This window comes from Mytilus californianus, unplaced genomic scaffold (assembly GCF_021869535.1).
Source record: "Mytilus californianus isolate M0D057914Y unplaced genomic scaffold, xbMytCali1.0.p SCAF_6, whole genome shotgun sequence".
NCBI lineage: Eukaryota > Metazoa > Mollusca > Bivalvia > Mytilida > Mytilidae > Mytilus > Mytilus californianus.
In genome coordinates this window covers 92236628-92249690 of record NW_026262712.1, presented here as the reverse complement: position 1 = coordinate 92249690, position 13063 = coordinate 92236628, and the positions used below count along the sequence as shown (strand labels likewise).

At 32.2% G+C, this 13063-nt stretch overlaps 1 protein-coding gene across 1 annotated transcript; it reads left to right on the top strand.

Moving 5' to 3' along the window:
* Positions 1 to 1405: 1405 nt before the first annotated feature.
* On the top strand, positions 1406 to 12848 carry LOC127706663 (protein FAM234B-like). The gene is given in 13 exon segments (XM_052211319.1): positions 1406 to 1436; positions 3549 to 3683; positions 4269 to 4489; positions 5160 to 5288; positions 6128 to 6302; positions 7287 to 7431; positions 7631 to 7795; positions 9118 to 9211; positions 10087 to 10162; positions 10165 to 10280; positions 10529 to 10653; positions 11033 to 11187; positions 12475 to 12848. Coding segments are annotated over 13 exon segments (1872 nt in total). The 3' UTR covers positions 12780 to 12848.
* The last annotated feature ends 215 nt before the right edge of the window (positions 12849 to 13063 follow it).

The window sequence follows — 13063 nt, the reverse complement described above, 5'->3', positions numbered from 1 at the left end:
CGTCTCTAATACATCCCCGCCACATTCAGTTTGTGCCTGTCCCAAGTCAGGAGCCTGTAATTCAGTGGTTGTTGTTTGCTGCTGTGTAACATATTTGTTTTTCGTTTATTATTTTGTACATAAATTATGCAGTTTGATTTGTTATACATTAGTCATTTTGGGCCTTTTATATCTGACTATGCGGTATGGGCTTTGCTCATTGTTGAAGGCTGTACGGTGACCTATAGTTGTTAATTTCTGAGTCATTTGGTGTATTGTGGAGAGTTTTCTCATCGTCAATCATAACACATCTTTTTTTTATATTGTAAAAGAATGGCGGAAGATACAAAACAATATCAAAATAGTCACAATGACAACAACGAATAAAACAAATAATAAATATAAAGAATACAGCAAAATTTAAAGAATACAGATATGAAGGACTCAACATCCAGACCCTCTACCATGTTTGGCGTTGCTGTATATTATACTTGACCAAATACACACGAGAATAAGGGGTCAAGCTGTTAAAAACAATTAGCGTTCATGTTTTCTATTAAAAATCTTCATTGTTTACACCTACAAAGCAAACTACTTGTATATCACTTAACACCACTATGAATGAATGAATATTTTATTTCCAAAAGCATAAATAACATGTTATGGCAATGAATAGACAAGTATATTCAATGTAACTAAACGACAGATATCGGAGAACAATACATAATGTAATATAGATACAATTAATTCACAATACATGATCTAATTTTCCATGCATGTTTCAGATAATTACACAGTTTAATTGTAATTGATTTAGATTTTGCTTGAAGCAAATTAAAAAGTTTAAAAGTATTTGGCCAAGGACAATAGTTATAACAGCTATCATGATTTTCAAACATATTACAATAATACCAAATAAGCTTTGTAAGTACAATTTATAGTAGTCATACATGATTAACATTTAATAATTAACCATCTAATCACCCAAAAAATTATTTTATCCAAACTATTCACGAATTTTCATTCATAAACATATTAATATTTTGATATATACATCTGAAAATACAAATGTACATTTAATAATTCAACCTGGATTTGAATAAAAATAGGGTTCGAACGTATAGGGTGCGAACGAACCCAGGGGGTCTCACTGATTAGCAACTTCTAGCTATATTAGAAGAATTTTAAGGAGAAGAAGAAAAAAATAGTCAAATTAATTTCAGCTGATTATTTGTTGTTTAATAAAGTTTCCAATTTTGTATTATTTAGTAGCACTACAGTTTTGTAATGAATTTTTAGTGAAAAAAATATTACAATATTTTAAAATAAAAATTCACAGAATAATTTGTGTCATGCATATATATATATATAGCATTTAAAAATTCAAACCAAATTATAAGATAATAATTTGGTTTGAATTATGAAAATGTCAACATTGCCTACTTCACATAAGGACTGTAATGACACTTATATTTAAAAAAAACACCCTTTAATGCATGTTTCTTTCTTTATTTATTTTAGATAATTTATATTAAAATTTCTTAGCGCTAAATTAGTATTATTGTCGCTTAATTATTCTTCTTGTCGCTAATTAGTGAGACCCCATAACGGGGGCATAAAAAACTCAAAAGGACTCCACCTAGCACTAGAGACAAAATCTGTTAATATCATCAATACCCGGTATAATTAAAAGAATATATAAGGTGCACAGGTATTAATTCATGAAAAAATATAATAACCAGCAATTTCACCGTAAGGCCAATGGTATATTTTTTACTGCACAAATGGACTCTAGAAGTTCATTTCGTTACCACGTTCTCTTGAAGAACTACTGTTCTTTGTCTGTATTTTTGTTTGTTGATATTTCAGAATTGATTTTCATCCTTGACATTTTCTTCGGAGTTTGTGACTTTTTACAATGTGCAACTTGAATTATCTTTTTGTTGCAACATATTAAACGTTAAATCTTGTAAAATCGAAAGCAAATTGCCGTTGCTATGGGCAAATATTTGTTGCTACGGAGAAATTACAATGATTTTGCCAAGAAATGTGCATTCCACTGTGTTATATTTAAAAGTGTATAAGTGTAAAATTCACTATATGTTAAACAGGTTTGATTTCAAATATAAAAAGCTGTATATTTTGCATATTCAATGAGTTTATCTCCACCATTATACTGGTTGATAGGCAACATAATATACGAGATAGACCCAAAATGTCACCATTTTCAGCAGTTCTGTGGTATAGAGTTACAACACGACAAATTAAATGAAATTTGGGGATGGGGCCAAAAATGGCCCTTATCGCCCCTTGTCCTTTCCAAACTGTCTCAGATGTTTTAGTTTTCACACTGATCGTTTGTAACATTGCTTTAAGGGGACGGAAACATGGAAGTTCAGATTACAATCATCTCCTCCCTAGGGAAGTGATAGCGAAGATGATGATTTTGGAGACGACCAGAGAACAGAAACAGATAAAACAGGTCCGAAAATTGAAGATGCAGAGATCGGACTTACACACACCAAGTTAAAAAATGGACACGGACATGGATATGATTTTCGACAGTCAACAAGAAAACAAGATCCCATATGTACACCTTCAAGAGGTGCTGTCATACTAGCTCTGTCACTTTTGTTCTTTGGAGTTGGTTATATGGCTGGATTCTTTACTCCATGTTCGTTCAAACAAAAATATATACCAAAGCAACTACTGCCTTCAATTGTAATAGAGTCTAGACCCTGGCATTTAAAGCTGTCATATTGGGGTAAGATACAAACAAGATGAATAACCCGTATACATACATGGTCACATTAAGAAAATAAAGATAATCGTTTTTATAGATCAATCAATTTTCTTGTTGTTGGTATTCTATATGCAAGCCTATTATACATTTTCTGATATTATCATGAATACTCTGATAAAGAAGAACATGACATATTGATTAAAATGTGAAATGAACATTTAAAAAAAAGAACATGTGTACTACTACTTGTTCTATGAATATGATAATGTCTTGAAAAATTCTTGAACACATTAATACCTCGAACAAGATTGATGCATGTTATATTGACGATAGTGTTAAGTACCTTTCTTGAACATAGTGATTTTTTCATACAAATGTTGGTTCCTATAAAAATGAAAGACCAGCAACGAAATTATTTTGATGAGAATGCTTCTTATAGACCAGTGGCACCGTCTTTGTTTTGTGCTAGCTTTCATTGACTTAAAGAACAGCGACAGATTGTTGTTTTTTTTTTTTTTTTTTTTATTAGTTTGTTCCAGTGCCAACTGAATATTCACCGATATCACCTATTTTAGGACAATTGATGTTCTATTTTAATACTAGTATAGGAAAACAAAGCTTTTCAAAACTTATATACCAACCAATTTATTTCGTAGTTCCTTATTTCAAATTTTTAATTTTAAATGATCAGTAATTATGTTTCTTTGATACAAATCCAGTAAAAAACAGAGTAAAATTTGAAAAGATTAACATTACATTAAAGTAAGAAAATATGAATATAGTTATGATTTTTAAATGAAATAGATAATGTTGTTTTTTTCTCCAGGTTCAGAATCTTGCATCCGATTGGTTGATGTAGATGGTGATGGATAACTTGATGTCCTCACTGGGTTGGCTATTGGTAAAGATATTACTGAAATGGTTCTGGAATCTACAATGGATCAATTTTGTTCCAAACATGGTAAGACCTGTTAATTCAATTGCCAATATTTATTACTTATGTATCACTAAGTATAGTCTGATTCAGGGTAACGACTGAAATTATCCTGGAATCTACAATGCATCAGTTTGGTCACACACATGACGAGATCTTCTTTTACTGGCAAAAGATTTTTTTCGAGTAACAAATCCTTGTACATGTGCTTGTAAGATATCACATGAAAAACCTGCCTCATCGTGTCATTTCAAAGTATTTTCGTATCACATTTACGTGGTATTGTCCTGCATGCAATATTTGCTAGTGGACGTAACGCAGCCACTTATCAATCAACCACAATTGTATATGCCCATGTTTTACTGTTAACTTGTATTTATTCATGTTTATTTTACTATTGCGTCTATCTTTTTGTACTATTTCAAGATATCGTGTACAGTCATTGCAAAGACATCGACCCAATCTGGGTCCTCCACCGAAAATATACATTTTAACGTATGTAGGTTTGCGCAAAATAAAGAATGTATGTTATTCCTGATAAATTAGTCCTTGTGTCTATGATATGATACTTACATTTGGAAAAGTAATCATTCTATTTTACAAGCATTTTAGGAATGCAAACACCATGTGCAGGGGCTGTGTTACGAGGTTATGATGGAAAATTACTGTGGCAAACAAAAACATATTCAGAGATTTTTGTAATGAACTGTCATGGCGTTGATGTCAATCAGGATGGATTAGATGACTGCATTGTTTCTGGACGACTGACAGATCTTAGAGCAATTGACCCTAAAACAGGACTTAAGTACTTTTTGGAAACACAACTCAACTGTGTTATGATATAGACGAAAACAGACAGAAGCCTTCCCAATTTTCGTCACATTGCCAATTATGTCTGTTTGGGTTGCTCACCCAAATTTGTCAATAGAACGAATTATAAACAATTGTCATATAAGTGGAAGGTTTAGCTGGATATAAAACCAGGTTTAACCCACCATTTTCTTCGGAAAATGCCTGTACCATGTGAGGAATATGACATTTGTTTTCCATTCTTTCCGTTGGTTGATATAGTTTAAAGTTTGATTTAGTCAGTTTTTATGGAGTTTTTAATATACCTTGGAGTTCGGTATTTTTGTTAATACCTTTTTTTTAAACCAAAATGATAGTGAATAGATCGGCAGTAGTAAGTTTATATTCTAACAAGTATGGCATTCTTTATAAATACGCACTGAACAAAGAGCTATTTTAAGCGGATTTAATACAGCTTTATTAGCATTGTAGTTATACCGTTACTTAGTTAGAAGTGTCATGGAAGCGTGTAGGCCTGTTGGAAATGTCAATACAAAGAGATAGGGGAGTGAACCCAACAACATAATTCAATAATTAAGCATGGAAACCTAGGGGTTTTCTTAAGTGACCATTTCATATTGCAAGCACTAGTTCAATCTGATTCTTGGCATTCAACAAATATGTTTGTATATTTTGTTTCAGGTAAAACTGTAGGTGTCTTACCCTGATAACCTGAAACTAGGTTGGAATATAGATACAACAACCCCCATACCTGATATGAACTATGATGGTATCAATGAATTTGTAATATTACACGGAGGAGATCCAATTATACCTGCTGAGGTAAGATAACAGAATCAATTCGTACAAATGTTCATAGACAGAAGAGGACGCAGCAACGTACGCAAATATTTTAGGATGCAACTCTTTGTAACATTTCTAAATATTTACTACATTTAAAAAAAACTTTTATCATTTTCATTTTGTAAACTTTCCTGCTTCACGAGTTCCGTTGTTATTTTTCATTCTTGTCATGTGAAACCTCATTTTGTGCTATTATTAAATTGAGTTACTTGTCCTCATTGTCACATCTCGAAAAACAAATTATATTGTATTTCTTTGTATATCCTTTGATTCAAGTGTGAATTTAGTGTCGGCTTTTTCCTTTAAATATCTTCTAACAAATAATGTGATTGTCATCCATATATTAGCAGATTTCAAGTTTGAACAACTTAAATTCCATAAGAAGCACAAAAGCACTAGGTAGTACAGTGAAACATTTTATTTTCGCTTTTCAGGAAATCTTCACAAATATTCAAAATCTCGCTTGTCTATCAAAACGTTTCACAAAGGAAAATACAAAACACTTTCCATTTCTAACCTATAACATATTTTGCTGCCATATCCAACTAAACTTATGTTGAGTCACATATTATATTGGCTCAAAGGGAATCTTGAGGACCTGCTGAATATATATTTTGCTACGTCAGTGGGGATAGCGCTTTATAAAACTTTGAAATATCTCAACAATTGTCTCCTATTTTGGAACATAAATATCTGCTGATATAAATTTAAAAACATACTCTATAAATACTACTAAAACTGCATTCTTCAGATTTGGCTAAAACAAAATTATGGTCTACTCCATAAGTCCTGTTATTCACAAAAACGTTGTATTATAGACTCATAAACGCCATTCTGAACGACTGATAATGATAAACGGAGCAACAGGACAAATAATGGGTCGTTATTTAGACATGCCAGAGGATAAGGAAATGTGTATATCACCGGTTGTACACCAGCGCAAGGGTGGTTCAATGTACATTTTGTATGGCAGGGGTGAGGAAACAGTTGGAGGTATGAATAAATGGACATACCATTATTTTCATTTATGCACCTTCGTAGTATTCATACACTTAAAAACTTTACATAAAAGTATTTTTTTCCCCCTTCTCCTGTGTTTGACAAACGAAATCATAACATTTATTTAAATGAAAATCCTGCATGCTAAAACTGTTTCATAATTTTCTACAAAACAAATGGATAACGGGCCATTTTTATTAGAGTTATAAGATGCAACAGTAGTTTACCTTTATTTAAATCTCGTAGATCTATTATGAACATACAAACAAAAGGGAAAAGCCTGAACTAATCGCATGAATTCTAAATGGAGGGAGGAGATGGGGTGCATCGACTGTTTTGTATGCATCACCCGCCATGTGAATCTAGACTAGTCAAACAAATGATGATAAGGATTAAGACGCAATCGGTTATTTTCATTAATGCATATCATACGAGTATTCTGATGTTTCGAGAACAAAAATTGCGAAAATATACATTTCTTGTGAGTTGAGTTACAAATAATATAATCGACGAACCAATTCGTGATGGTACAAAATTGTCGATTTCAGTCGTTCTTACTCCTAATAAAACTTGAGGAGTTTTTGCGTTAAGAGCACATCTGTTCATAAAGTCCGTATAATGAGAACATACACGCGCGTAACGTATCAATCGAGATATGTAAACGTAATATTTTATGGAGTGGAGGATATGGTACTATTAAGTAGAGGGAAGTTAGCAAAAGCAAAATCGAAATCATCATTTTTGTTATAAAACAGGTTCTGTCCATGATATAGAAAAATATTAGGCAGTAAGATCAAAGGGAAAATGTACAAATTGCCGATAAATAATTTTATGTTACGTTTAACGTTTAAATATTTGATAATACTTTCTTGGCTGATGTGTGAAACGGTCCTCTACTCCTTTTAGCTTTAGTAATGCCTTAGATATTCTATACTGTATTATTCATTTATTGCAACACCAAAGTTTTTTTCTATTTAGGTTTATTCCTTGCTATATCTGTGCCAGACTTCTACAGATATGTAAACAATCTAGACCATAGTCACAAAGCACCAACCGTGGGAGGACAGTATACACGGTGGGGATATAGGAAACCTAATTTTAAAGGCGAAATCGAACTGTACAGGTAAATTATACGAACAAATAATAGGTAGAACTGTACAGGTTAATTATATGAACTGTTTGACTTTTGATCGTTTTTCATTTTTTGCCATGGCATTGTCAGTTTGTTTTAAACTTATGAGTTTGAATATCCCTTTGGTATCTTTCGTATCTCGTTTGGTGATCATTAAGGTTAAATAAAAAAAATTCTATATATATTTCAGATCAGAAGAAAATGATGTCATGGTTCCTCCAGTTCTTGTAGATATAAATAAAGATGGAGTAAAGGATATTCTTATGTCGGCATTTGACGGAACAATGATTCTTTTTGACGGAGAGACATTGGATGTTTTATGAAAGATCAAATTTGAGGGCAAAGAATCTTACAGGTACACATCGTCTGACTAACATCCATAGGTTAACATAGGGAGATCGAAATTTATGATAAACCTTTAAAATCATAAATGATGCTGACAATTTCAAACTGGATGACTTTATTCTTGTACTGCTCATCTAAAATGTGTGTGTACATGTTGAAAGTATTTAGTCTTCAGTTGTTTCAAGGTATTCACTGTTTAAGATTATTCTCTCTAATCAAGAGACATTGTAGCACCGATTTTTTTTTGCTACATTACAATAATTGAAAATTCAGCTGACACAGCTATCGTCTTCACATGTATTTTCTATCTGCATTATTTAAGGGGGTTTCCATACTAAAACATAACCATGTCCGCTTTTATCAGTTTGTTAATCCACATTTATTTGAAAACAGCTTGGCAGAATCCGAGACATATCAGTTGATCATCATCAACGGTATTCCTAACTAACTGTTCATTGCTATTGGAACCAATTGTGCTTCTTTAATGGCAAGTTTTCCTTCATTTCTATGAGATAGACTTCATATATGCGTTTCTACAGAAGACTGAAAAGAAGCTAGCATTATCCTTCAACTTCATTATATCCTCTCACTGAATAATTCAATATTTGGTGAATACTTTGCTCGCATCTATCCCATTTAGCTTGAAATAAAAGCTACAGTAAAGTCTGCTTCATATATTAACTTACATCTAGTAATTGACAATAAGGAATGGTTGAGAACTAACATTCACGCAAAAAGAGAAAATATCGATTTCCTAATTGTGAACTTTCTATTTCTGTATTTCTGTAAAGCAACATTCCAGCAACGCCTGCAAATGGAATATCTATCTCCTAATTATTAAAACGACATGCTAGTGCATTTCCTTGATAGACGATTGCTGCTTACTATGAAGCTATTGAACCACGAAAGTTTAATAGAAAACATCATTATTTGGTTGATTTGTTATTAAATATAAGTGTCTCAGATGACCACGGAACTATTCAACTTGTAACTCTAATCTCGTTTTTCATCCTCGACTGTGATATCACTGTATGCAATTCATTACCGAATGTTTACTTGCCATGATCAACATGATGGTTGACTCACCAGTGAAACCTTAACTAGTGACCCTTCCGCAGCACCTAAGTTTACTCCCAACTTTTGGTGAGATTAGTGTTGCTCAATTTTAGTTTCTATGTAGTGTTTTGTGGATATTTGTTTGTCCTTTTGTCGTTTTCTTTTGACCATGGTGTTGTATGTATTCTTTGAATTATGGTTTTTGATTGCTCCCCGAGTATTTTCTCCATTTAACTATATGTGTTCATAGATTATATCGTTTTTCATTTATTTTAGTTCCACTGCTCCAGGATATTTAAACGATGATGATACACTAGATTTTATGTTACACTGGAGTGGAGGAGCCTGGCTTGTCTACAATAGCACTGATGTAAGACTAATTCGGAAATCTTTTATAGAATTTTATTTTAATTTCGTGCAATTTTGATTGTTTCCGCACCCATATTTCAATGTTTATACAAGGATGCTTATTCCTGTTGAGATCGGTATAATATCTCTATTTAGTAGAAGGTTATTATAAATGGGGTAAATATAATCTCCTATAGGAGGTCAAATGCGTTCGATCACTTATAAGAAGTAAAAACATACAGAAGTGGTCGATTTCTACAACAAAATGCTATGTTTATAGATAGCAGCATCAGAAAACATTTTAAAGAACTGTTTAATGTACAATAAGTTTATATACAAATATTTTTATATCATATGTTAAGTTAATTTCATCAATCGGAATTTTTTTTATCGAAATCACAAAAAGTGTGATGCATCAATGCTATTTTGAATATAATGAAATATTTATTGACATCAAAATCATGCTCTATTTTTTAGACTACTTGTTTCTATAATTCAAAACAATATAGTGTCATGTAATATAATTAAGGTCATGTTGTTTTATGGAACGAAATGTTTCCTTTTTCGCCCTCGAGCATCAGCGAAGAGATATTTATTGCCGGAATACGATCTGTTGTAGTAAAATTTGGTATGAGTAATGTTATTTTCACCATTTTTATTTTTACAACATAATTTTCATAAACAGCTGGTGTTGTATTTTTAGAAATATCTTTATTGAGTCCTTTTTCGATGATTTTTAAGATTGCTGACTACATGTTAAGAAGTAAGCATACGTTTTATGCATATTTGCCGATATCCGAAACCATTATACAAAAAATATACTTAAACTTACAGTATCCTAAGAGAAACTGGATCAATATTGGTCAATTTAAAAACATTTTGTTACCATTTTCAAAGGTGATTGTCATTGATGGAAATGATGGTGTCGTATTATGGAATACTACCAGTCACACATATGGTGTGTCATCAGATCTTGGGCTAGAATTAGTAGTTATCACAAGGATGTATTTCTTTTCCGAATGCAAGGTCGTAAAGGTGATGGCGCATTACACCAAGCAGCAATTCACGGAGCCACAGGAGCTCAAAGAGTTGTAAGTAAATACATGCAAATAGGTTTGAAGTTCCATGTAAACAAAACAATAAAAAATCATCAAGTAAATATATATTGGTCAAACTCAAGAAATCAAAGTTCAACAGAACTAAAACGTAAAAACACCAGAGCATATCGACCGACTTTTTTTATTGTCATGCGCTAGACTAAGAACAGGGACTTTTAAGGGCAGTGGTGGATTAATATATCAAGATCAGTATAATGGTGCATTGATGTCCCATTTACTAGTACGTAATCCAAAAAAAAAAATCTTACCAGACTTTGATGATAACTGAGTGGTTTGCCATGGACAGGACAGTAATGAAGGCGCCGATTAAGTTGTGGGGAAAAGGATCAGAAAAACATTATTATAGTAAGCTTATTATTAATTCTCAGGGGGAATTGCTTTTCCGAATTTGAAGACGTTGTACGTGAATTTTTAATTTGGGAAATCAGGGACGACAAAATAATAGAATATGATCTACTTTTCGTTTAGCATTTCAATTTTGTGATTTTTATACCATCTAAATATTCAGACGTAAACAATACCAATTAAAAAAATATTCAGCTGAAAAGTTTGTTTATCCTAATGACCACAATACTGACAGCAGATCGAGACCGCTAAAAATTAATGAGAGAAGCAATATGAAAAGGGTGCCTTGGAAAGACAAATGGGTGTTTGACAGATGAACCATCACGTGGTGTCAATACACTAAATGTACTTGAAGATCTTAAGTAATGATTTCTTTCAAAATTGACAGACGAGGATCGTAAGTCAGTACAAAAAGTTGTAAAAACGTTTGGGGATAACCATACACTGACAGAGTTGGAAGTTCCATGGACAAGAGGAAAACGTCAGGCTCCTGGTGCAATGTGTATCATGGTACAACCAGATGAATGGACAACGGGTATGGCATGATTTTATTTTTTAAATCATTATTGTACTACTATTAGCTCCGTTGCACCCAACGATGTCAAATCTGAAAAAGAACTTTTAACGACGTTAAATAATGTAAGATTAAAAAAAACCCTGTTTTCGATTATTAAAGTAAATATGAGGTCAATTTAGATTACCAATTTTTTAGCATAAAAGTAAAATTACTCGAAAGCATTAATACACTAAGAATAAAGGAAGTTATCAGGTTTACGTCAATGAGACAGCTACCTAATGAATATCATTAAGCATACAAATGTGCTCACTGACTGATATTTCACGTTATGTAGACAAACGTGATAAAAAGTAAAACAACAAAAATACTGAACTCCAAGGAAAATTCAAAACGGAAAGTCTCTTAACAACTGGCAAAATCAAAACTCCAACATATCAAACGAATGGAAAACAACTGTCATATTCCTGACTTGGTACAGGCATTTTCTAATGTAGAAAATGGTGGATTAAACCTGGTTTTAAAGCTAGCTAAACCTATGTATGCCATATAGCCCTCAAGGATTTATACATCTCCGGCCTTCCAACTTTTTGTTTTGAGCGTTCCTGGGGAAGGAAAATCTAGAAAAGCGCTTCTAGACGCACGTTTGAAAGGGTTACTTTAATTTTACACTTGCGATACATCAGTTTGCAATTTCTCCGCTATTATTTTTTTCATACTGCTATAACCCGCATAACCTAAGATGGACAGAACATCGGAAGTTAAGTCATTTTAATTCCGAAATAGATAAAAATAGAAATTTATCATTTTAATATTGGGCCATCTCTTTCTGCATATATAAAATATTTTCCGATAGTTGTTAAATGCAAAAAAAAAAAAGAAAAAAAAAAAGGTTCAAAGGAATTATGCCCAGCATTATTTACGTGATCTCTTGAAGGTTATTTTCTTCTAGTTCTTTATAAAATACATTTTGAAAACAATTGTATAGACACAAATCTAGTGTTGCAGACCGTATGTTGAGGTCTGTTTTTTTTTTATTTTGTTAGGTGCTGTGTCGTTGCCGTATACCACACATCTTCTTTGACTCGTATATATTAAAATTTAGAAAGGATCTGACTATACATTGTGTACTGTAATATTATTTTGATGCTGAAATGAAATTTATTTACAAAAATGTTTAAATGAACACATAATTATTTAAACAAATATGCTCTGTGAATTATATAACCTAAATGCAACTTAATATAGTTCTCTAGAACTATAACTACGAAACACTTAGATTCCAAAATTCAACACTTATATTTCCAGGAGCTATCGGAGATGTGGACGGCGATGGAAAGTTAGATGTAATTGTGAATCTGATTTCTGTTAGAATATTGCGTGACGATTATGCTCAGTTTGTCAAAATGATATTTGATGTAGACATTTATAAATTCAGCTTAGAGGATATCATAGACAATGAAATGTACACAACCACTTAATGTGACAATCCATGAGAGAATGAGGAATTCTTTCATGAGAATAAAATAACTAACCTCAAATTCCTGCCGCCAGAGAAACAAATTTGGGGTGGCTATATGGGTACCCTTGGTAATAGTGTATATGAACCATAAAGTTTGAATTGTTTTATCAGCCAAACAGTAAATATATTGTATGATTATCTTGTGATTATAATTACACAAATTGGGAACAAAATGATTTTTGTCACTTGGTTTTGACATCATATTACTATTAAGTCTAATACGAGATTCGATAAAATAAGGTAAAGTTTTATAATCGGAATCTTCTTTTGTTATGCTGGCTAAAATGTGATATCTAAAAATACGGAGATGTAGTCAGATGGACAATGAGACAACTATCGACAAAAGACTAAATGACGTAGATGTTAGCCATCATA